Source organism: Doryrhamphus excisus, linkage group LG11 (genome assembly GCF_037039965.1).
Source record: "Doryrhamphus excisus strain RoL-2023G ecotype Guam linkage group LG11, RoL_Dexc_Guam_v1.1, whole genome shotgun sequence".
Lineage (NCBI taxonomy): Eukaryota > Metazoa > Chordata > Actinopteri > Syngnathiformes > Syngnathidae > Doryrhamphus > Doryrhamphus excisus.
In genome coordinates, this window is record NC_136367.1 from 8678327 (window position 1) to 8704295 (window position 25969).

At 40.5% G+C, this 25969-nt stretch overlaps 1 protein-coding gene across 4 annotated transcripts in view; it reads right to left on the reverse strand.

Moving 5' to 3' along the window:
- csnk1g1 (casein kinase 1, gamma 1) overlaps positions 1–25969 on the reverse strand; it is a 37606-nt gene that overhangs the window by 5213 nt on the left and 6424 nt on the right. Inside the window, exons 2-13 of one of the 4 annotated variants that reach the window (XM_058045900.2) lie at positions 19878–20267; positions 19626–19666; positions 16597–16666; positions 12473–12624; positions 10416–10650; positions 10224–10309; positions 8849–8933; positions 8547–8695; positions 8368–8475; positions 6629–6739; positions 3369–3475; positions 943–966 (exon numbers count right to left, since the gene is read on the reverse strand). In XM_058045900.2, the coding sequence (XP_057901883.2) occupies positions 943–966; positions 3369–3475; positions 6629–6739; positions 8368–8475; positions 8547–8695; positions 8849–8933; positions 10224–10309; positions 10416–10650; positions 12473–12624; positions 16597–16666; positions 19626–19666; positions 19878–20064 (1355 nt within the window). In that variant the 5' untranslated portion in view covers positions 20065–20267. The remainder of the gene's footprint in view (positions 1–942; positions 967–3368; positions 3476–6628; positions 6740–8367; positions 8476–8546; positions 8696–8848; positions 8934–10223; positions 10310–10415; positions 10651–12472; positions 12625–16596; positions 16667–19625; positions 19667–19877; positions 20268–25969) is intronic. The other 3 variants (XM_058045903.2, XM_058045902.2, XM_058045904.2) reach the window with 3 other exon arrangements.

Genomic DNA, 25969 nt, shown 5'->3' on the forward strand with positions numbered 1-25969 from the left:
ATAACTGATCGTATCGTAGAGCTTATTTCAGAGATTTTACATGCAAGCTGTTATCAGATATCAATATAGCTTTATGACTTTATGCTGTAGCTGCCCCCCGCCGAGAGAAAACATATTTCCATGGCTGCCTTAGTCTGGTTTAGACAAAAAAAAAGGCTGCCATTTTCAAGAAAAGTGTACTGATCAATGATCGCAGATGACTGCTGGACAATGGGTAAATTGTCACACAATGGGCTTCCTAAAGGTTTGATGGCAGAAATTTCCAAGATTCCGTGAAGTTCTCCGTGTACCAGACAGTCCACAAGATTTAGGAGTGGCACAAAAATGAAACCCGGGATAACTTATAAACATACACTAAGCTCATGATATGCCACTTCCATGTCATGTACAACATTTCAAAGATACACACAAGTCTAGCTAGAAAAGCTAGAAATGTAGGACAGGGCCCCTTTAATTTGCCATTTTCTCATCAGATTGTATAGGAACATTAATGTTAATAAATGTAAGGAAAAGGCTGAAAAGGGTTTTGAAAGATTAAAACATTGGCACCAGGGGCTGAAAAATATGGTGCAACAACACAAACTGCAAAATTAGGGAGACAAACAAAAAATGGAGTGCACACAAAGTGCAAAGACATGATGAGCCAGAGGTCAATAAAACACACAAAGACAATAAAGCTGTAGATTATGACATAGGACAGTGACTGGGTCCTCTTAACCATGTTTGAAGGCTAAACCTACAGTATAAAAGGGCTAGGCCCACTTATAGGTTCACTTAGTGCCTGCTTTGAGTGACTATTTGGACATATGACTTAGTCCACATGTCAAGGTGTTCAAATAGTTGTCTTTTACGATTCAAACCCAACGAGTGGGTTGTACCCAGCCTAGGCTGATCCACTCCCTGTCCCATGAGTCTGAAGTGGACAAGCAGAGAGGGACTCACCACAGGTTGAGCATTTTCACGCAGCTACAGAAGAGAGAGGAAAGAGTGTAAAGAGAAAAGAAAGAAAGATTAATACAGCGAGACCCAGATGATGAGGACGGTCACGTGCAACACACACATGCACATTAACTGACACAAGTAAACAAAGGGGAGCTTTAAGCATGAAAATGATTGTTCCTCAGATACCAAAATGAGTGATGTGTACCATAACACTTCTGGTGTAGAGAGGGATCAATACCTAAAGTTGTCTTGATCAGTCAACAGAACGGTCATTTTCTGTACGAAGGTACAATGGTGACAACACCTTGACTCATACAAAGCAAGTCATCTTATACTAATGACCAAGAAATGTGCATTATCCTTCACCGCTACTCTGTGCAGTGTTGTGTTTACTTTGTCGCTTGCCTTGCTGAATTAATTGGCGAGTTAGACTACTGCTGACGCAGTTATCGCCCTGCCACCTACACACCCGTGTTAGAAAATGCAAACCAATTCAGGCTTTACCCACTGAAATGGTATTATGCCAAGTGTCAATGACAGATGATCAAACATCTGCATGACGCTTTTGGATTGAAAAATCTGCATTGATTTTTTTGACATTGCAGAGTCAATATATGCAAGTGTGCACTCATTTTAAAGATAACATAGTACATGTCATTGTACTTCTAATATTTCACTATATTGATAACAGTGGCGTTATAGTGCGCATCCCATTCAGCTGTGGTTTTATTCAGGCTGATGAGCCAAAAAAAATTGGTGGTGGTGAATGTGTTTTTGTGTTCATGTGTTAAGATGCAGAGCTACAATGACATCTAATGTACAAAGATGACACAGACAGTCAAAGCAAAGACATCGCTTTGGGCATTATGATTACCTATGACAGAAACTCACAAGAAAAATCCAAGTGGCTACAGGCTACCCATAAAGTACACACTTTGCATGGAATTTGGGACTGAAAATGGTGCGCATTGGCACGAAATGACCACGCTCCCGCACGACTTTAGACATCTTTAGACTTTAGAGTATCCAAGTACTGTCTCGTGCACAACAATAGCAAGACATCAACATCACGTCCATCATCTGTGAAGCAGTTGTTGCATTACTTGGTCTCATTGTGTCCCGTGTGACGGCATGCAACAGCATGCATCACTCATAGCTTCATTAATTACTCCATAGCAGAAAAGAAAGCAAAGTCAATATCATCTCACAGAAAGAATGCACAAAGAGCAGGAAGGAGGCATAAACTAGAAAAAAGGCAGTTTGGGCCTAATGGTCTCTAATTAACAGAAATTCAGAAGGAAGATCCAATATGCTATAGAAATTATTTGAGAACCCCCCCAACCCCCCGACTTGCTCCAAGAGGGGGTGAAAAAGTTCACCCATTCATGTGAATGAGACACGCTTCGATACCGCCCGCATTGTTAAGGTTTAGGTCTCCACATTGCTTTCACGACTAGTTTACTGATATTATGTGTGTCACAAATTTTGAACATTTTGAAATTGTCTTTGCGCACTTGAATGACTCAGACTTTAGTCAGATGATCAGCAAGTGTCCCCATCCAAAATACTCAACTAACATGATCTTTATTATGTCCTTTCCAGTAGTCACACTACTATGTCTCGTACGGCAACCTCTGAAATATGGGTTTACTTCAAGGTAACTTTGACACGATCGATGCCAAAAGTGGAACGTCAACAAAGACGCTAGTCATCATATCAAACAGGTGTGTGAATGGACACCAATAGAGGATGAATAATCATTGGGCAAAAATAGAAACAAGTGCAAAATGATTGTGATTCATAAGGTAACGATCTTTTGTTGCATCTCTGACATTGTGTTCAGAAATCTGAAACAGCACAGTACAGAGACACTAATCAGTTAACCTTTTAGCCTGATTTGACAGTAGATTTAGATAGTAATTACAGTATGTTGTGTACCAGGGCATCTCCACATTGTTTTTCCCCCTCTGAGCTTCAACATGAGCTCACCGCAATCTGAAGAGTTGGCGCCTGCTGCACACCCATGTTTGGTCAATATTAACCACTCAATAACTTACTTGTCCCCTTGTTTGCATTTCAATTTGGTACATTTTCTGAACTTTTTCTCTATTCCCTTAGTCAGTTGGGCCACGTGACATTCTGCAAACAGAGCACTTTTTACCGAGTAGGTGGTGACCCATGCTCCATGGCGTCATTGTTGCTCGAGGCGCTAAAGAGTGGGTGCGGGGGGGGTGTAATAGGCTCCAAATCAAAACCTCCATATACAATCAAATGGAGTCAGTCAAACAGGAGATACAAGCTCACAATTCTACAGCACAGCAAAGATGGCAACGGAGAAGCAAAAAGGGGGTGGAGAGGTAGAGTAGGAAAGAGAAGAGGCAGCATAGGGACATGGAGGATAAGAGGTGCGGCTGCATGACACATACTTGGCCTCGTCCACCACTTCCACCTCTGCCTGGGCTGTGATCGGTGCATTAGAATGAGCTGCTAGTGGATCGTCAGCATTCAGCTCCCCGTTGGTTGAGCTGACCACCTGTGGCACAGACACACCTTCATTTAAATCTGTTTACAACAACTCAGATGTCAAAATATTGTATAGCATCAAATGTGAGCACGGCAGTGACTTTAGTGCGTGACAAATATGTAGAATTTATGAACACCCTACTTTCATTGTATGGATGTGGGTGAAATGTCACAATGATGAGCGAGCCACGCATCAATAACATAGAAAACATGACACAAACATGAAAACATTCACTTTCAGTGAAAACCACTGAAAGTTACACTGTTTATGAAGTAGTTAGAATTTATGAGAACAAGCCATGTCGATGTGGTTTGTCTCCTATATGGAAGAAGTGTACAAAACACATTTTTATTCATACACTTGTTTGGTTCCAGCTGTACACTATTAAATAAATAACTGCATTTGACTATCTCCGTCTTTTCCTTCAGTAGAGGATGATGATTTTCATCTTGGGTTTTGGGAAAGCGCCAACTACTCCTTGCTAGTTGCAGCCCTCACTAAACGTGCTTGCTTGCGTCAACTCTGTCAGCTGGATTTTGTTACATGGGTATTGCTTACTGCTTTATCCCTTCTTAACCGTTATGTAACTTATCCCGTAGCCTGTGTGCAGCGCTGGAGAGGTACAGATGGGTGTTTGCTGACCAGGAGATGGCCGAATAAAATACCAACAATCCATGCAAAATAGTTTGAAACATGTTATATTTGGCATATAGCAGAGTAGGTAGACGTGTAAACTGGATACAAGATGACAAATACTGAGTGAGAGAGAACACATTGACTAGATTATATAATATACAGTAGAATCTTCATATATTAACATCCTAAAGATTGTATACAGTAGCTGTGAAATGTTTGTGGAAAATTATGTCCAAAAGTCGCGGAAAAATGTAATTGAGGGTGCATCTGGTGTGAGCAAGGACCAGCGCATCCCCAGTTTTCCATTAATATATGTCAAAATGAAAATCTCAAAATCCGGCATAATTATATAATAATAACTTTTGTTTGTTTCTTTCGGCTTTTTTCCTGATTACAGAGTCGCCACAGTGGATCGGTATAGCTAAATTGAGAGATTTGTTGTTTTTTGGGGTGAAACCTTTTCCAAAAGGAGGACCAGCCTCAACAAGGGATGTTCGTCGTGGAATACATACCAGAATTTACAGGAACAGGCAGTCTCACATTAAAATTATTACTATTTAAAAGGTATACTGCAGTTTTTTGGAAGTACTGACATCTTGCCACACCACAGAAGAAGGTAAAGCAGAAGATAAAGCCCCATACTGGAGCGGTTGCTACTACTGCTGTGTTTTTGTTTTATAGTTTGGAAAAATTAACACTGGGTGGAGGCATTCCATTCTATGTTGCAACAGTATGTGAAACCAGTAATGGACCAAAAATACTGTATTACATGTTATTACGAACGTACCTGTTACTGCATTGTCACACCATGTACGCATATGAAACCATAAAACCTTGTTGGAGGTTTTTAGAGGCGTTTTAATATCAGCCTTTGTATGCGGCATAGGTGTGTCCCAATATGTGCACTAATGAGCTGTCTCTTTATCTGCTTTTATAGAAAGCAGAAAGAAATAATTTTAGAGAAAAATGAAAGACGTGTCCCATGAGGACTGTGGTTGATGGGCAAAATTCGAGAAAAAGGTGCATTTCTCTTTTACTGCAGCTCGGGAGAAGCTGGACGTGTGGCAACCTTGCGTGCCTGAGGGATAGCGCTCATTGTTGGACAGACTTAAAGGCGCCGTTGATGCCGTGGAGCTCAGAAGCCGGACGTCAGGGCACTGCGTGGATGCACAACGTGCCCGAAAATAATGCAACTTTCCCGGCGAGAGCGCGCTGGTTCTGGCCCTAGCAACAGTTTCGCAGATATTTGTTGGAGGAAAATATTTTTCTCTTGCCAGGAATCACCAAATACAATATCTTTGGCCTGAGCTTATTTTGTATACAGAGTAGTGGAGCTTGGGGGAGGGCTGAGCGCTTATCTGGCTTACAGCCTCATCCATTTAAGGAAGTCCGTGCCGCTGTGACATCATAAAAGGGGCAGATTTTCCATGCTTTTTGAAACAGAGCGTTTTGAGCTATCCCAAACTTCTTTCATGGCTCACTTCCAAATGTGCAAACCTCATCATCATTGTAAGTATTTTGCAATGGAGTGTCCACCATTGAAAAGTATTGCAGTGCCATGTAAGTCAGATGATAGGCAAGAGATGATGGTCGTAAGCCACAGGGATGAGTGAGCAGAGTGAAAAGTGAAACTAAGGACCAGATCAGTGAAGTTGACGGCTAAGGTTCGCTGCTAGAACTAACTAGCTGCCAACTGACTGCGTGTAGTTTGACATACAGGTTTTATGTTCAAACAATATTACAGTGGTTGTAAGTAAAACAAATGTTTTTTTGATGGTACCAACCAGCCTGCGGATGCTGAGGAAGGACCTCGACTGTCATACTACCCAGTTTTCTCATGCCATATTCGTCTAACAGGTGTAGAATGTAATGTAGAACATACAAACTCAATACCTATGGAGGGAAATCGATTAGAATAGGAATACGTTGAGCTCAGCATTTGAGTTCTCACTATACTGGGAAACAAATGTTTCTCCTTAAAGCCCATTTGAGATTTACAGTAAGAGCATACACTTAATCGGGTAATCCTGCCATGCAAGAAGCTTCTCCATCTCAGGAGAGACATAAAGGTGTAAAGGTCTGCAATCAAAGTCTTCTGCTATAATGTATAACATCATCATCGACTGTACTGGAAAGCATCATGATGACATGCGGATGGTGGTGTAGGGAAAAATAATATTCTCCAGCCAGAGGCACAAAGGTGTGGGACTGTAGATCTGTCTCATACACCTCATCAGCTCTTCTATACATTCTATATCAGAAAATAGAAAAATAGAACATATTCTTAGTAATCTTTGACCTTGACACCTTGCCAGAGAAAATATTCTCTCCTATCATATTGCTGAATGAGAACTCATTTCAATAATTGTCCTTTTAATTTGCTTCAAAATAATTAGCTTTTTAATGTGGGCTGCTTCTTCAGTACAAACACTTCCACTTGATACAATGCCACTGAGTTGCTATGAGACAGATCTGACTCCACAGACCTGGAGGGGGCTACTGGCTGATCAGGTGAGGGGTGTATACCTGCACTGAGCCCCCGTGCCTGTCCGCTGCCAGGTGTGAGGTCAGATAGGAGGAGTTTGCTTGGCGAGTGGGCTGTACCTCCCATGCTCCTCGTCGATCAGAGACTGCTGTCTGCTCAGGAGTCAGGGACGCCGAGTGATGGGAGGGGGAGTGGGTTTGGGAGTGCAATGGGAGAGGGAGGGGTGATGGAATAGTTGCATTAGGAAAGATGGGTATTTTGAGTGTGCCAGGCCAGGTTCATGCAAAGCACCATGAAAATTGAAGAACAAAAATTCAACAAAATAATAGATTGAAACCAAACCAGGCAAGGCTTCAGGAAACAGGAAACATATGTGCCTGTGACCAAATTAGGTCAAGTCATCTAAAACTGGCCTCAGTTTGAAAGAAATGGACAATGACAAAAAAAAAAAACATATGAAAACAATGTTTGAAATGACCAAACATCGAAAAAAATGATATTGCTACATGACTACAGTGGTCAACTCAATAAGTACTGTTTGCAATTCTTGATTGACATTTAATCAGCCCTTTATCTTTAACTGCTTCAAGCAGCAATGTGGAGCCATGTAATCAATACTTTCACACAACGTGGAAAAAAAAACCTGCACAAGTTTAATTTGTTTTGAACTGACAGAGAGAATGATGTCTTCTCGATTTTTATTTTGGTCACAAAGCTACAGATGGTCCTCGGGTTACACCGTTCTGTGGTAACGCCATTCTGTGGTTACAAACTACTCCCACTCCCACAAGAGAGATGCTCGAAAACTACAGCCATTATACAGCATGTGCCTGTGGTTACAGTGAGGGAGCACAACATAACTTATCATTTAACGTTTCTCATTCATTATCTCACAAACAACAGTGTGGCAAAGAAAAGGAAAGCCATCACTATGAAAGTGAAAATAAAAACTCTCAGACTCTTTATTGGTCTCAATCGCTTAACTACTGTGACGGTCAAAGATAAAGATTACTGAATGCTAATGAATGCCAGAGGGGTTATGGATTCTGTGTGCTGTTACAAGAAGATCGGGGAGGAGAAAAGAAGGTCATCCTTCCAGAGTAGCCTGGGTCAATATTTTAAGAAGGTAGGACAGCCACAGGGATGAAAGTAAGGACCAAAGTAAGTACTGTATTTGACCATTTAATTGAAGTATTCTTTTTTTTTAAAAATAATTTTATTACTGAATTTCATGTGACTGTCTGCAAGCTAATGTAGGTATAATTAAGACTTACACTAAAAATAGACTTGCATCATAGTCCAGGAACGAAACTCATTTGTAACCCAAGGACCACCCGTATCATTCACACCCCCCATACACACATAAAACACAATTCCTTCTTTCTTTGTGTACACATATTGAGACGGTAACTCCACAGAAAGCAAAAAGCTTCCAAATCATTTTGGTGGCAGAGTGGCTTGTAATAAGGAGAATATACACCATATCTGGCATCACTAACTTTGGTGATGGATGAGGCCAAACATCTATTGTGTTGTGTAAGACCTGAGCTCAGCCAGTATGTTGGTGGGTTAATAAATTAATATATGAACTTTTAGTCCTATCAATTTATAATCAACACGGAGGTATACAATTGTTTTACAAACTGTAGGGGGAGTCCAGGAGCAAAAACAAAAGGCCAAACCTTAGACTGACTCATACTGTATTTATACAGTAGCTGACTGTAATGACTTAAGCTGAATGTTCTGACACGCATATCGGAAATACAAAAAGCATTCATACCTGATTTCTTATTGGTGGGTGTGCTGAGGTCCGGTCTCTGTGAGGATGGCTTTCTCTCGTGACTGCAGAGGCCCCAGAGTCTATGTGGACAGATCCCACCGGTGTGGGCTGCAGGGAACAACAACTCATAAAAAACCATGTGCACCGCATGATGTTGACATTTGATGCGTGTTACTTACAATCTGCCTGCCAACCCAGTCGTATGTGTAGTCAAAGGTGTATCCTTTGCGCTCAAAGAGCTCAGTGAATAAAGTCCTCAAATATTCATAGTCGGGCTTTTCAAAAAAGTCTAACCGTCTTACATATCGCAGGTAGGTGGACATCTCCTCTGAATGAAACAATACAACATGGGTTCAATTCATGATGGCTAACAGCTTATCATTGTGATGACCAATCATGATTTGTTGACAATGACAAATAGAGCCTGTGCAGCTCTACAGCTCTGTGTATCAAAACAATGCTGGTAGATGACTCAGAATACCTGGGAAATTCTCACATAGGACCTCGATGGGAGTGTTTCGTTTAGTATCTCCGATCTTCTGGTATCGTTCTTTCAGTGTGTCAGCCTGCAGGAGATCCAACACAGGTGTAACACATGTACAGATTCATCTTGGCTGAATGTGATGATTTTTTTGCAATTTGTCAAAATACATTCCATCCGTAATTAAAAAAAAATACTGATGACATACATTGTCTTACCCTTCCATGCTTGGAAAACAACTATCCAGATTAATAATTGAACATGACAATCATGCCAATGATGAATGAATGTTAACTTGTGACCACAAACACACACATTTCAGTAACCATTTTGTTACATCATGTACTGTATTCTGAAGAGACAATACTATGGACTTCAAACTTGGATATACTACACAATCGTCAGGAATGTGTGGCGTTGCCAGCTATTTATACAATAAATGTTGTGTTATTACAGTGGACAGTAAATCTATACCGCTTTCCAAGCTGTTCACTGAACACTATCATTTTGGTTTAGAATATTTCAATAACATCACTTAATTATATGTGCAATATTATGGGCTCTAATGCAATATACTAAGTTCTATGTGAAGTATTTCCATAATGCCTCATATTAACTCTCTAACAGGATCTCAGTGTATAGACTGGTCATATATCTCATCTGGTTTCATATTATCTACATACTGTATTGTATATAACTCTGGGAAAAACTGTTGATTTCTGTTAATACTTGGGCTGTTTATATTGTTTATTTTTCTATATTGTGTATTTTGTACTGCTTAACTGACTCTGTACTCTTGCTGCTGTGCAATACAAATTTCCCCACTGAGGGACGAATAAAGGCATATCTTAATCTTAATCTTAATTAGTGACAGAAACTGCCCAATAATGTCCTGATGACATCATGCCCTTATTGTCCAATGACAAAAATACCAGTGTTGATACTAAACTTAATTTTTTCCACTTTTGGTCCAAATCAGTATATGTGCCCTGTGATTGGCTGGCGACCAGTTCAGGGTGTACCCCGCCTCTCGCCCAAAGACAGCTGGGATAGGCTCCAGCACCCCCGACCCTCGTGAGGAAAAGTGGTAGAAAATGAATGAATGGTCCAAATCAGAGTATCTAAACTATATACTGTGAAGTCGGCCTTAAAAGTAAAGCTAAAGTTTGCAAACAGAGTTATGATGTTTTGAGATTATGGTGATCAGACAACTGTCAAGATGATAAGAAATAAATAAATAAAATGTGCTTTAGAAAAATGCTTGAAAAAAAGATCTTACATTCAGGTCAATAAAAATGCCTCGTGAAATTTGAAAGGGTTTTCCAGTAGTCGTTTTCATTCTCATGGTCTTGAACACAATTTAAAGTTGTCCTACCTTTAGCCCCTGCCATGGCAAACTCCCCCGAAGGAAATACATGAACATGTGACCTAAGGCCTCCAGGTCATCTCGTCGGCTTTGCTCTACATCAAAAAACGTTTTATAAAGGAACAGGTTTCAAGAGCTAGACCACCACTTCAGGGGGCTTCATGCAAAGAATACAGAAAAAGGTGTCACCCCAAAGCGTACCTTTGCCCAGATGTGTGTTGATGGACATGTAGCGGGCAGTACCAGTCAGGCTCTTATGTTCCCGGTATGGAATGTGTTTTTTGGTCTCAGGGTCAATGTACTCTTTGGCCAGGCCAAAGTCAATGATGTGGATGATGTGTTCCTTTTTATTTCCTTGGCGCCCGATGAGAAAGTTTTCAGGTTTTACATCTCTATAGATGAGGTTTTTAGAATGCACATACTCCATTCGAGATATCTGTTGACAAAGGACAAATGACAGCAAATAGCAAGAGATAGGAAACAATAAAAAAGCAGAAACCTATAATAGCGCCATTTCCAACTAACTTAGGGCGTGATAATGTTATATGATATATATGATAATTGTACTAGCATTCATCCTGCTATCTCTCAAGACGTCGTTTGAACAAAGCATCGATGCTTAAAGCTTCACTCAAAGCGATTCAACCCCATTGTAAATGGCCTTTAGTTTCATATGGCAGACGAACACACTAATATATGACAAGTGAAATTACGTTTATAGGATTTACAGAAAGTGTCTAATAATTATTTAAACAAGTAGGATGGTCCATAAATTTGGGCACCCTTGCTGTTTTATTGATTTGAATACCTTTAACGCTAATTATTGGAACACAAAATTACACTGACCCTTGACTTGTATACACAAGCAGGAAGGGGGTTCACTCTGCATTGGTTCATCACAGACACACTTCACGGAACAACAGTGTTCCATATACAAGTGAATGAATGACATCCAGATACAGAGGATTCGTTCCGACAGTTAACACTCACCTTTTGTGTCTACACAAAAGGTGTAGTTTGCTACATCAGAGAAGAAATAATGCTCTTTAATAAAGTTGAACAGCCAGCTTTTCAAGAAAAGCTGCAAACATTTGACATACAGTCCCAAATGTGAACAACTACGCCACAACATAACACAAAAGATTGTCTCTTTTACATGAAAATACTACTTTATTTACAAATATAACACCGTGAACTATTTACAATTTTCACATTTAGAACTGAACTGTATGTGAGCACACATTTGCACGAATGCATTAAAATTCCCCCCCAATGTGTAATCTCTTTGATGCTACAAGGCTCCATGCCTTTTCACTTTCTAGTTGGTGTACGGTGTATGGAAAAGATGCAGGCCGAGTTCTTATAAAATGCACTTCTGCCACCTTGTGTGGCCTTTTTTCCCCCAGCTTAAAACTGCACCAAACTTGCTCTCCTCTATTGTGGAGTTGCGTCATCACCTCTTTTTGCCTAAATAAATGTAAGACGTATTTGTCTTTCGGAGTGAGTGGTCGGGTTGACAAAAATGTATAACTACAGTAAAGTCTCATTATATCGATATTGTCGGGAGTCGGAAAAAATATCGATATAACCGGACTGTCGATATATCCGATCCTGCGCCGAACTGCATTAAAAGTGGGCAATAATGCACTCGACATTGTTCTATAGTATAGAACAATGTCGAGCAGCTTAAATCAATCTTTGCTTAAGGATTTCAATACCAAAAAAAGAACACGGCGAACGGCTGCTTCGAGGCAACTTTATTTTTCACACTTCCACCACCAGAGCGCAGCACACACACCGATTCCCGCACTTCCTGGTTCACAGGTCATGCTCAACCCGCCCCACATAGCTGGCCAAACACATGCCTGCAACAGAAGAACCAACGAACGCCAGCATGTACATATGAAAAACAGTGATTATTGCAAGCGATAAAAAGATATCTGAATACAACACAATTAAATACATGTATTTGTACGCTTGTGTCTTCGTTGGAATAGGTGTGTATGCTATGTCAGTTGGTTCTTCTGTTGCAGGCATGTGTTTGGCCAGCTATGTGGGGCGGGTTGAGCATATATTGAGCAATAACCGGGTATCGTACTAACGGAACTAATTATATCATAAAAGACTAGAAATTTGCCGGGAAATGAAAATAGTATCGTAATAAGCAGTAATTCGTTATAACCGATATCGATATAACGAGACTTTACTGTACGTCTTGGTAGCGAATGAGCTAAAAGGCCAACATGTGAACAACTCACCAACTGGATTGCAATCATTAGGACAGTCTTCAATGAAAAGGTCCTGTCACATAGGTCAAAGAGGTCCTCCAGACTCGGGCCCAACAGTTCCAGAACCATGGCATTGTATTTCCCACAGGGCCCAAAGTAAAAAACCTGGGGGACACCTTCGGCTGTAAAACATAGAAAAGGCAAATATTCAGAGTCCAAAAGACAAATATAGTCAATATAAGTCAATAGAAGACTGTATACTGGTCTGTACTGTGGAAGCTGAGACAGCAATACTGTTTGTTATTGCTGCCTCCTTTGACAAATGATATTTACATACTGTATATAGTTGGGTTCAAGGTGAACATAGACCTGTGGGAGGTGGTGCACCAAATGAAATTAGAGCAAATACAGAATGCTTGGGAAAGAGTAGAAAACTAAAATTGAACTCGCACATGCAGTTTTCACAAACTAAAATGATATGCTTTCACACAGAGGTTCAAAATCATTCAGTCCTTTAAAGGGGGCCTATTGTGCTCATTTTACAGCCCTTTGTATTGAGTTGTGGACTCCTATAGAGCAGCTACACACAATAACCTGCACTGAAAACTTTCTAGATATTCCAGAATTTAGATTTCAGAATCTATTCCGGCTGTATTTCCTTGGATTTCCAAAAAAGTCCACATCCACAGCGGGCACGCCCACTCCTCTGCAAATGGTCTCACTCCCAAGCACTCTCGAGGACCTCCAGACTACTGCAGAACCCCACTTTCTAATTTTGTCGGTGTACGAGTTGATAATAAATGACCTTATTTGCGGGACTACCCGTGTTTAAAAAAAAACTTGGGTAGATCCCCCGTTTGATGTGGAAAAAGGCTATTTCGCAACTACAGACATGACTACAGGTGAGCTTGTAATTTGTATGCATGTTAATACCATGGCATAGAACAGAGGATTTTCAAAGTGTGGCACAGTGAGCCTCCTCTCAGAGAACATAACATGGTTGGAAATACACCTACTCCTAAAAAAAACACAACAGATTTTTCTACAGGATATTATGTGGTGTCTTTCTTTAAAAAAAAAAAAAATCATCAAAAGTTAGCTTTGCACGTTTCAAAAATATGACTTTATTTTTCTCAAGCTGAAGTAGATTCCTTAAAGAATTCTGGCACTTCCGCACTTGGCAAAGCCCATGCATAGAGTAATAATCCCCACAGGTGGACTTGTATTGTGGGATGGACGCTGGCACAATACATGCTCTTGCCAGCATAAGGACAAGTAGGAGTCACGCTGTGTTCCATCCTGTGTTTCTGGACATCATTATCCAGTTCTGTGGGTTGCTAATTGTACAGTGGCACCTCATGCCTGTGGGAAGCGTACAATGTGCTGGTTTGGAGATATTGTAAATAAATTGATAAATGGTTATTCAACAGAAAACACTCGACAGCAGATATCCTTGTCGGCAACAGAAAGCCTTATGTATCCGATATTTACAGTGTAAGACACACGAACATGCAACCCTTCTCAAGGTCGATGTCATTGATATCATACGTAAGAGATCATTTATAGTTTCTGTGGGTTTTCTTGCTTTGTTTGGTACATGAAAGGGCACTAAATAGAGTATACAGGAAGTGTATATTAATCACACGTTTCAGCATATGAGGCTGACAGGCCCACTACTGCTGTACTGCTCCTACACAATGCCAAAATCATACATTTGTGGAGATCAAATTATGTTTAAAAATCCATTTCTTACATTTGGTCAATATGAAGTGCGTGTTTCAATTTGTGTGCTGGCAGTGGTTAAGGATCTGGTGTAATGTTTCGTTCCTGCAAATACCCAATCACAAAAGTATCCACCTGACCTTGAACAAACCTACTGCTCTTCCCAGACACTACATCAATTGTGCAGTCACGAAAAGACATGACAGTGAAACTACTTTTGCAGATTGCCCACACAGAAATAGTCCTCATGTTTGAAAGGACAAGCACAATCGCTAACTGAATAACCCGTATTAGTACCAAGCGACGGCTGGTTGCATGCAGAAAACAACACTTGATCGGGCAAGTGAGTCAATGCACATTAATTCAGAAAGATCTACAGGCACTATGACAACAGCATCGGCTGTACAGAATGAGGTGCAGCAGTGATGTCACATTATCCCATCTGGAGGAGAGACATGAGTCAGATTAGTACTAAGAAAGGCAGACCTCCTCTCTAAATATTTAATGAATTTCCGCACAGTTGCCCTTTTCTAGCCCTCGTCTTTGCAAAACAATAGACAAAAGATATGCCCTCCAAAATGTAAAGAAACCACGCCACAATTTACGCTTAACACTTACAGTACATAGAATAGTTGAAAATGGAGCTTTTATTATTTTTACAATATATACAATGTACACAATATAACCAACCTCTCTCTGGCTCACATCCACAAATACTATACAGTAGTTTATCTCATATTCTTGTGATAGTAAGAGAGATGTATCAGCAAACCATGGAGATGCTGTTATGACAGGCTTACAAATTCTTAACTGACTTAAAAGAACCCACAAAAAGTACAACTCTGTTTAGCGACAGGTCTAGTGTGAAGCAAAATGCTAGTCAGTCAGAGCAACAGTCAGAGCATCCACCATGCTGTGCAGCATACTTGGGGAAAAAATAGCCATGGCCATGGCACACAAGTAAATTTTATTGTTTATTGTTGCTGCCCGAAATGCTTGATTTTACAGCAGTTTCTTAAAAAACTTGCCACAAACGTGACGATGGCCTGAGCCTTTGAGGTTTATGTTTTGTTTTTCAGCAATATTAGTCAGGGGTCTCCAGCCAGTAGATCATGATCTGCCAGTAGCTCCTAAACACTTTTCAATTAGCTCTCCAAACACTTTATTCATTTATCATAAACTCTTACACCCACAAGATTAGAAAGTGGGGTTCGTTGGTAGTTAGGAAGCACTTTGGGCGTTTGACCAAAGCACGCCCACAGTGCAGTGGGCGTGCCCAGAGGCGGGCCAAAAAAACCCGGCTGCTAGAATATGATATGAATGTGCAGAAATGGAAAATGTCAACTAACTGTTGTGGCTTAAAAAAGTCCTTTACCATCATCCTAATCATTCTCCTTTCACCTCCAACCAAAGTCATAAGTAAAAGTGCAAGCAATGATTTGTTTTGGTTTTAATTTCCAACGTCAGTCAGCTGGTCTGAGGAAATCGAGACAAGCCGCTTCCACTCTACATGTTTAACCAATCCACATCACAAAAGGTCAATCAAGAGATGAGTTTCCAACAGAAAACCATCCCCCTACAGTATGAAATGCATTAGCTCTGCAAAAACCCCAATGCTGTGTTTCATCTTGACATGACATGCTCTCATGAGCTTCATCCTTGGCTGCACAAGGCAGATGACTTCTTTTTATACAATCTGTCCAGCGCAGTCCTGGTGTCCATGTACAGTTGGCAACGAAATGGCAAATAGAGGCACATTATGCTGTTTCAGGGATAAATGCTGCAACTCACTGCCAGACCAATTTTAATGGTTGCTTATATGGGTGTTAATACATAAATGTTATGGACTCTAGCATGTGTTCATGCCAATTGTTTCCAGAACAAAGTTAACACCAGGAGTTTAGCATTTTATTTTAGGATCGCATGATGTGGATTTCTGGCCCACTTTCTAAAAAATTTCATTTCTGAGAAAACAAAAAAATAAAGAAGATTTCATTTATTGTTAATCCACGATTATGTTCAGCCAGAAGTGGACATAGCAGACAAGCATTATATTCTTTTGATGCACAAATTATTGACATTGTTGACGCTTAATATGGCTGCAATGTAGGCTGCTTTTAGCCAAAAGCAATCACAAGGATGTTTTATTTAAAGGGGATTACAGGAGAAAATAGATCAGATTACATCTGATTAATACCAACTATTTTCCCCACAATTCTTTTTTAAGTTGCACCCCTTTTTCCTCTCCATTTCCCCCCATAGTCATTCTCCAAGTACAGATGGATACACATTCCTGAAGATGAAGCTGCTAGCCCTGTTTAATGTCAATACACTAACACCAACATGTGGGATAATTGCCTGCTGTGTAAATGATGTAATCAGCTCTGTGGCAGATAAAATCAAAATAAGTCACAGACAACAAAGAAGCATACCTGTAGTTCCAAGGGTTTTGTAGAACCGGTACTCTAAATGCAACTGCGGTGCCCTTGACTTCACCGGTTCCTGTGTAAGTAAGAGCCAAAGCAGCAGTTAGTCTGAGGACAGTGTACCAAAATGTCCAAAAAGCATAGTAAAAACAACAAATAGAAAAACATTATAGCACATGGTGAATACAGGTCAAAAACCAATGCAGCGGTCTTGTTACTTGATGATTACAGTGGAACCGTGGTTAGTGTCCGCCCCAGTTTTCGGTTAATGCCACCAAATTAATAAAGATTTACACCACGATTTTGCCTTGATTTGCGTGCATTATCCAGTTAGTGTACATTGTTGTGCGCGTCTTGTTGTTAATAGGACCAATAAAAAGGGAATAGATGAACATTTAAGTGTACTTTTACCCTATTGGAGAAGTGACTATTCCCAATGATAAAATGTGGCCGGATCACATCTTCAGTAAAGGTAAAAGGAAGCTTAAATCTTCATTAGCCACGTTTACATGAGGAGTTTTTCTCTTTCCGAATGACCTTTCCGAAAACAATGGTATACCTGGAAAGAAATATTCCAATCTCTTGTCTACATGTGCCGCGACAATCAAACAGAAGAGTCAATGAGGCATGCGCAGTAAAACGTAAACATCAACATCACGTGATACCGACTTCCAAGTTTTTCTTTCACTTGTTGGAATAACTAATTGCGAGTTTTTTATTCGTCCAGTCTTGAAATTAGTTTGGATCAAAAACAAACTTTCCGCAGCAGTCCAGTGCCGATTGCTCGCCTCTATTTTTAAAACTGAAGAACGTCTGGATCTGCGTGTTACGTCATATCTGAGCATGTGCTGAAAGAACGCACCCGGGATAAATTTAAACAGTATTAACAATATTTTATAATTAAACTCGGGACATGTTTTATATACGTAGATATATATTTTCTTTAATCTTTAGTTTAATAAAACTGGACTTGTGAATAAAGAATAGAAGGGTTTAGATTCTGTTCCACAGATGGCGGTAATGCACACGAAAGCTGCTTGCCAACCGCCAATAAACAGAAGAAAAACACGACGAAGAATACCGCACCCTGATAACTTTACGTTTGAGTGGTTACGAGATTCCCCAATCCGATTGAAGTAAGGAATATTCCACCCCTGTGAATCCGATTATATATTCTTTCGGATTGGCACTTTTCTTTCGGAATGAGGTGTATACAAAAGATTAAATTCTTTCCGTTTGAGCAAATAAACCGAATGCAATTGGAAAATTTGGGTCCATGCTCAACTGGAAAAGGATGGGTTGCACCCTCTGGGTTGGGAGCAAGTTCATGCCACAGGTGGAGCAGTCCATGTACTTTGGGGTCTTGTTCCCGAGGAGGTTGGAGCGTGAGGAAAATGGATGGATCGGCGCAGTCGTTGCACCGGACCATGTCGTTGTGACTAGAGAGCTGAGCCTGAAGGCAAAGCTCTCAATTTATTAGTTGATAATGTCCTCAAGTATGGTCGTGAGCTTTGAGTCAAGACTGAAAGAACAAGATTGTGAGTGCTAGCAGCCAAAATGTGCTGGATTGACCATATGCGAGGTGAGGTGAGGAGTTTGGTCATCTGAGAGGGGCTATGACAAGAGCCACTGCTCCTTCGCAACGAGACGAGTCAGTTGATATGGCTCAGGCATCCCCAGGCGGAAGAATGCCGAGCGGCAAAAATTTATGTAATGTTACACATACTGGTATAGGTTGATATCGGAAATTGAGAGTTGGACAATATCAGTTATGGACAAACAGAGCCAATATCGGAAATCCCTAATTTTAATATTCATGAATGCATGCACATCATGCCGAGCCAATGGCATCCTCACAGAGTCTGCTGATCTTTAGTAATGTTATTCTGATGTGAACACGTCGCCAGCGGTGCAATTCCAACAGCATACAGAGATGTGCAGGTGTGCCAATGCCACGCTTAAATGTTTCAGATGATGTAAGTATTAGTCTGAACACATCATTCTGTTTTTAAATGTGTGTGGAAAAAGCGATTGCCCCCCTCTGACCACATGACTGAGATTAATTGAGATCCATCAGTCTGGAAAAGGTTATAAACTTGGTGACTCCAGCGAACCACCGTGACAGCCATTATCCACATATATCAAAAACATGGAAAAGTGGGAACCTTCCCAGAAGTGGCCGGCCAATCAAAACTGATCTGAAACATTTATAATGGGCAAAACATGTAAAAATACAAAATCGGTTCCGGTAGGGACTATCCGGATGTGATGCCACTTGCTCTGCCTCCTCCAAACATGGAAAAAGTGCTGAAAATTATAAATAAAAAACAACACTTAAACATTAAAGCTCATATTTAACAGAGGAAATATGCCTTTCAATGTATTTTTCACTGTAAAAATAAGACAATTAACATGTGTTTTGGTGTCATGAGCCCTTTAACTCCGGGTCTGGAGGAGGCGGAGAAAGTGACATTTACACCAAAACATCCCACTTGAAAGTTCACGTTCACTACAATGCATTCGCTGTTGTTATGCCCCAGTTCTTTGTGAATTTATGTTACGTATTTTTTATATTATGCTCACTTGTTGTGTTGAAAGCTTTGCTGGAAAACTCAAGAATAGGAGTAAGTTTGCTCACATTTCTAAAAGTCACCATTAGCCTTGGCAGATAAGTGGCAAACTTCATGGGACAAATGGCTGCAAGCCAATTCACATTTCTCCTGCTAATATAGGCTGTCGACCGTAGTACCTGAGTACAAATTAAATGCGGGAAAAAAACACTGGTACAAATGCTATGTTAGCTGAGGTTTTACCTCAGTATATGGAAATGGAGGCGACTAAAATCACATGCAGGCAACACCTGTGTGTACATTAACCAAGCCCTTTGTATAATGAAACATGTTTCCTGCCTTACTACAATGACAGTCTAATATTAGATACAGTCTTTCTTTGATCAAGTACACAAGGTGCAACATGAGGCAAGATCTGACTGGTTCTCGACAAGTTACTCGATGAGAGAGAAAATGCTAACTTACCAGTTTAATGGCTACATATTCATTGGTGTAGAGATTTTTACCTGTAGGGGAAAAATACATTTTTTAAATGCTTCTCTGAAAACAATGAGACCATGTTTTTAACGTGTACATTTGTTTATGTAGTAATTACAAAACAGTAAGTACAAAACAAACACACACACCACTCATTTCTGTTCAAATCTCTGTCTACACGAGTGACGTTTAAAATTTCACCAAATTCTATTATTTTCTATATTTATTAACTCAACTCACCCAATTTCAGTTCACCAAAGTTTCCGCAGCCAATCTTCTTGCCAACACGAAAATTTGGGCCCACCATAAGAACCCCAGAGGAGCTTGAGGAGCCCGACGGTCGAGACGAGTGCCCACTGCGACTTCCCTGGGAAACCTTAGTGCTCCTGGCAGGTCGCTCGCCATATTTATCCCTCTGTGGATCCATGGTGTGAGTGGCACAGGTCAACGGGGGCCTGGAGTGACGTGTACAAAGGCCCCCTGGGCCGGGCCCACCACAGCCACAGCCCTGGTTACTGGCAGTGCCTGGATGGCACACACACACTCATGAGACAAAGGCTGATTTGGACACTCTCCTCTGTCCTCACTCTGGCCTCAACATTTGTCACGGAGGGGTAGAAGGCGGTCACCCTGAAGACAAAAAAGAAATTCAATAGATTGTTTAAAAACAAGAAATTACAGCTGAAGGTGACGCGTGGCATAGGCAGTTATTTCAAAGTCCAAAATTACAATGAAACTCAAACAACTTATACATACTGCTCGGCCCGGCATACAAAATGAATGGAGAAGGGAGGCCCACGTCTGTAAAAGTACAATGGGAGAATGGAAACCTAACCTTGAGTAGGATGTTCAGTATTAGTCATTTGATTTGTATGTAGGACAATTTCAGTTTTCTAAACAATATCTGGGGTGAAATGATTTGTCAAGTAATTTGAGTACCGCCATTCCAAAAAAAAAAATAAGGAATTTTTTCTGCCTCACGGAATTGTATTGCGTACAATGTGCTTACATCACCTGTACAGAGGAAGAAGCGGAATGTGGCAGCATTTCAGGCTAAGCAGCAAGATGAACACAGTGACATGTATCCATTGTAGAGCGGCACCCACATACCACAACAGCACATCTTCCATGTTGCTGCGTGTCAGACGAAACCCAGAATGTAGCGGAAGATATAATTCATTCATTAATTCATTCATTTTCTACCGCTTTTCCTCACAAGGGTCGCGGGGGTGCTGGAGCCTATCCCAGCTGTCTTTGGGCAAGAGGCGGGGTACACCCTGGACTGGTCACCAGCCAATCACAGGGCACATATTGACAACCCACGCATGCACGGGGAGAACATGCAAACTCCACAGAGAGATGGCCGAGGGTCTGGTCTCCTAGACCAGATATCAATCCAGCTCAAATTGACGTAGCACAAATCAAAGAGGTAACATTAACATACATTACTAAGATAACATTAGTCGTTAAGTTTCTCTTAATTATGGATACTGTCATATTTGTGGTTACATTAAACATGATGGTATGCCTGTGATTTTATACAAGGTTTATTTAATAGGCAAAAAGCCAGTGTTGTGATTTAACAAGATGGAAAGCATAAAAACATTTTAGCTCACTAATCAGTATCTTGTCATTTTTAGCAGACAATACTGTGTAATGGAACAAGGAAATGTATGTATCACTCTTGGGTAAGAGTAATGTGCTCCACTGCAGTGGGTGTCTTCGTTTTGAACTAGGGATGTCCCGATCCACGTCCCGATAAAGATGGCGCAGACACGCATACACTTGTACTGTGAGACTGGAAGTGTGTGACCAATCACAGCGGAGTGGGCGTGCCCAGAGGTGGGCTGTGGGTGGAATAAATTAAAACATACAATTTTGGAAATCCAAGAAACTACATCTGAAACAGGTGCAGATTCTGGAAGATCAAGAGAGCTTTCTGTGTGGTATACCGTGTGTAGCTGTTCTATAGAGTCCACAACAGGGCCAAAAAATGAGCCCTCTTCAAGAACAAAACATGGTTGATCTCTAAAATTATAATAATTTATGTTCATGTACATACAGCATAGCCTGTGTGTATCGATGCTCTTATTTCATAAATTGGCCAATATATTGATTATCAGCCAATATATCGGATATTGGTCGTTTCAGCTTCTAATATCGGTATCTGCACTTAACAAAAAAATGTGCCTCGGTTAGAGTACCGATAGCCATTAGCATACAATATGACATTTTGCTAATACATGGTGTGAGGCCAATGGCATTTGGATTGAAACCACAACCAGAAGTCCTTGTAGCCCAGGTTCATCCACTCGTGTATGTCATCTATCAGCAGTTGACTCTGTAGTGGTTTTGTAATTGACATATTTACTTCCTTTCCTATTCATCCTGCCAACAAAGTAACCCACAATGCAGCCAAACAAAGTCACAAGTGAGAGCAATGTGTGAAACTACAATATGTACAAAAGTCCTGTCAGTTTGTATTCAGTAATTGCAATGATATTTACAAAACCCAAAACCAGTGAAGTTGGCACGTTATAGTAGCAATCGTAGATAAAAACGGAATACAATGATTTGCATATCCTTTTCAACTGAATACATTGTAGAGACAAGATGTTTAATGTTCAAACTGGGAAACTTTATTTTCTTTTGCAAATAATCATCAACTTAAAATTTACCACTGTGTTACATCGCCTTCACGTTTAACGACACTCATTAAACGTCTGGGAACTGAGGAGACCAATTTTTGTTTTCAGGTGGAACTCTTTCCCATTCTTGCTTGATTTACAGTTTAAGTTGTTTAAAAGTCCGGGTTCTCCGTATTTTATGCTTCATAATGCGCCACACATTTTCAATGGGAGACAAGTCAGATCTACAGGCAGGCCAGTCTAGTACCCGCACCCTTTTACTATGGAGCCATGTTGTTGGAACACGAGCAGAATGTGGCTTGGCATCGTCTTGCTGCAATAAGCAGGGGCGTCCATGAAAAGGTGTTGCTTGGATGGCAACATATGTTGCTCCAAAACCTGTATGTACCTTTCAGCATTGATGGTGCCTTCACATATGTGTAAGTTGTCCATGCCTTGGGCACTAATACACCCCCATACCATCACAGATGCTGGCTTTTCAACTTTGTGGCCATAACAGTCCGGATGGTACTTTTCTTCTTTGGTCCGGAGGACCAAAAACGATTTACAATGTGGACTCGTCAGCCCACATAACACTTTTCCACTTTGCATCAGTCCATCTTAGATGATCTTGGGCCCAGCAAAGCCAACGCCGTTTCTGTGTGCTGTTGATAAATGGCTTTCGCTTTGCATCGTAGAGTTTTAACTCTACAATGTTTTGCACTTGCAGATGTAGTAGCGAACTGTAGTTACTGACAGTGGTTTTCTGAAGTGTTCCTGAGCCCATTTGGTGATGCCCTTTATATACTGATGTCGGTTTTTGATGCAGTACCGCCTGAGGATTCGAAAGTCACAGGCATTCAATGTCGGTTTTCAGCCTTGTCGCTTACGTGCAGTGATTTCTCCAGATTCTCAGAAACTTTTAACGTATTACGGAGCATCGATGATGAAATCCCTAAAATTTGTGAAATAGCTTGTTGAGGAATGTTCTTCTTAAACTGTTCGACAATCAGCTCATGCATTTGTTCACTTAATGGTGATCCTCACTCCATCCTCGTTTGTGAATGACATTTCAGGGAAGCTGCTTTTATACCCAATCATGGCACCCACCTACTCCAAATTAGCCCGTTCAATTGTGGGATGTTTGATGAGCTTTGATGACTTTCTCTTTTTTGCTACTTGTGCCAGCTTTTTTGAAACACGTTGCAGGTATCAAATTCCAAACAAGCTAATATTTGCAAAAAATAAACAAAGTTTACATTAACATTAAGTAACTGGACTTTACAGTGTATTCAATTTAATCTAAATTGAACAGTATTTGCAAATCATTTGTGTTGTTTTTAATCTACGATTGACATAACGTGCCAACTTGGAAAAATAATAATTTGACTATAAAATATAGTGGTATAATGGTATAATCACGGTCCAGACCATGTCATAAGGGCAGCACAGTTTCCCGTCAGGCTGCTGTTGAGATAATCATCTCGTAATGGTGAGTGCAAGAATCACAGTGAGAATCAACGTGGTGCTCATGTCAAAGTGTGTGATCATGAAGGCATCTCAAAGAATATCTTCCACCCACATCCTTGGCCTAAAGGGCCATGTTAGTGAAGAATATTATGTAAACAATTACATAAAAGCTGTCTACTCCCATAGACATAGATGGATTCTATTTGCATCAAGTGTTCAGGTACACACAATAAACAAGGAACATGCATTGTGCCACTGAGCAATACAAATGAAGACAAACAATCTTTAGACATACAATATTTCTCATCTGCCGCCCTTGTAAAAAAAAAATCCCTATTTTGTTTCATCATCTAGAGCAGTTTTATTGCAGTCCAGCACACTAAATGTCAATAGTAAATTGGGGAGATTATCAGATATATTAATTCTTAAGCCAAAACACTGTCATAAAGAATGCTTCAATGTGACTAAAAGGTAGATGATAATGTTGTAATTCCTGTGCATGGAGAGGTTGCTGCAGATAAGTAGTGTGTGTGTGTGTGTGTGTGTGGGCTTCCGGATGACTCATGCTCAGTATTGCATGCACAGTTCTTAGCATCAAAGACAGCTCAGTTGTTCTCAAGGGCAACCGTGCACTGTTACTATTACATAAAACCAGAAACAGAACTGCATGGCAATAAAACAGGTTAACAGTAAAGACCGTTGCTGTGCTGGATCACATCACGTCATGTAAACAGTCGTTTGTAAGCTACTTCAATCCACAAAGAGTTGAGAGCCACAACTGAAATTGGCAGACATCAATCACATGGAGAAATTATACTTTCAACCACCATAAAATACATACTTATTAATATTAGTAATTAATTAATAAAGGTAGTGGGCAAAGGTTGTTTTTTTATTATAAATGGGGTCCATAATTCATGGCTGCACTCCTGCTAATAGCTATATGATATGAAAAAAGGAACCATAAAATCACCTTAATTTAGACCAAAACATTTTACAGAGTATTTTACATGAAACCTACAGAGGATGAGACACCTTCTTTAAGGAGACTTTGGATGTGGGAGTAGATTGGTGGAGCTCTAGCAGGACTTCCAACTGAGTGGAGAGCACTCGCCAAACCCAGTGTCTTCCTCCTCTGAGAAAGGCTTATCATCTCAGACCATGAAGTCAATTACTTTTGGGGTTATTGGTTTATCCTTCTGACTGTCACACACATACTGATGAGTGATGAGTGTTGTCCATTACAAGAGTTCTGGTGGCATGTGCAGGAAGTTGAGTTCCACAGAGCAGACATGACTGTATTTGCCTTGGCACTCCTGCACACTGAAGGTAAATGGGAGGAGGACGCTGGCCAAGACATTAGTTAGGACACCAACTACACTGCACGCAGGGATCACTGCCGGCTGCAATATTAGTAGCCACAGTTGATATTCGTATTACTCCAAAACATGCATCCAATTAAATTGAGGTTTGCGTCAAATTGTGTAAAAAGAAATGCAAAAGGACAAAACAAACAAAAACTATCGACCCAAAAGTTGATTTTTTTCAATAATTACCCATATAGGCCAGGGACCCCTGGAACTCATCATAGTTTGTAAAAATATACAGTTAATGCATGTGATCAGTATCTGCCAATCTCTAGGTATTGGAATGGGCAGCATAAAGATGACGGGAGCATCCCAAATGTAATGCAATTCTATTTATTCATTATGTGTTGTGTATAAAACTAACAAAAGCACAATGTACTGTAACTGAGGGTCTTTTTAAGATGACCAATTAAGATGATGATTTAAACTGTGAATGTAGTGTTCTACATTTGTCACTAGGTGTCAGTTGTTCGATGAGACCAGACTTGATTGCCAGAACAACAGCCTTTTTTTTACAGGTTAAAATGTCCACCTACAGGCACAATAACAATAACCTTAAAATAATTACTAATCATCACAATAATAATAAATATGGAGCCCGCCGTGGTGTAGTGGTTAGCGTTCTGGATTTTGGGGTGGACGCCCCGGGTTTGAATCTCCACGAGTAAGCATCATCGGTATTGGTCAGGAAGGGCATCCGGATTACAAAGGGCTCGAGCCACAAATCAAAAAGATCCGTTGTGGCGACTCCGTAACCAGGAAAAAGACGAAAGAAACAAACAAATCACAATAATAACAGGGGTTACTGTTGCAGACGTAAGCCAAAACAAGCTAAAACTCCACTCTGAGGCCCTGATGTCACTTCCTG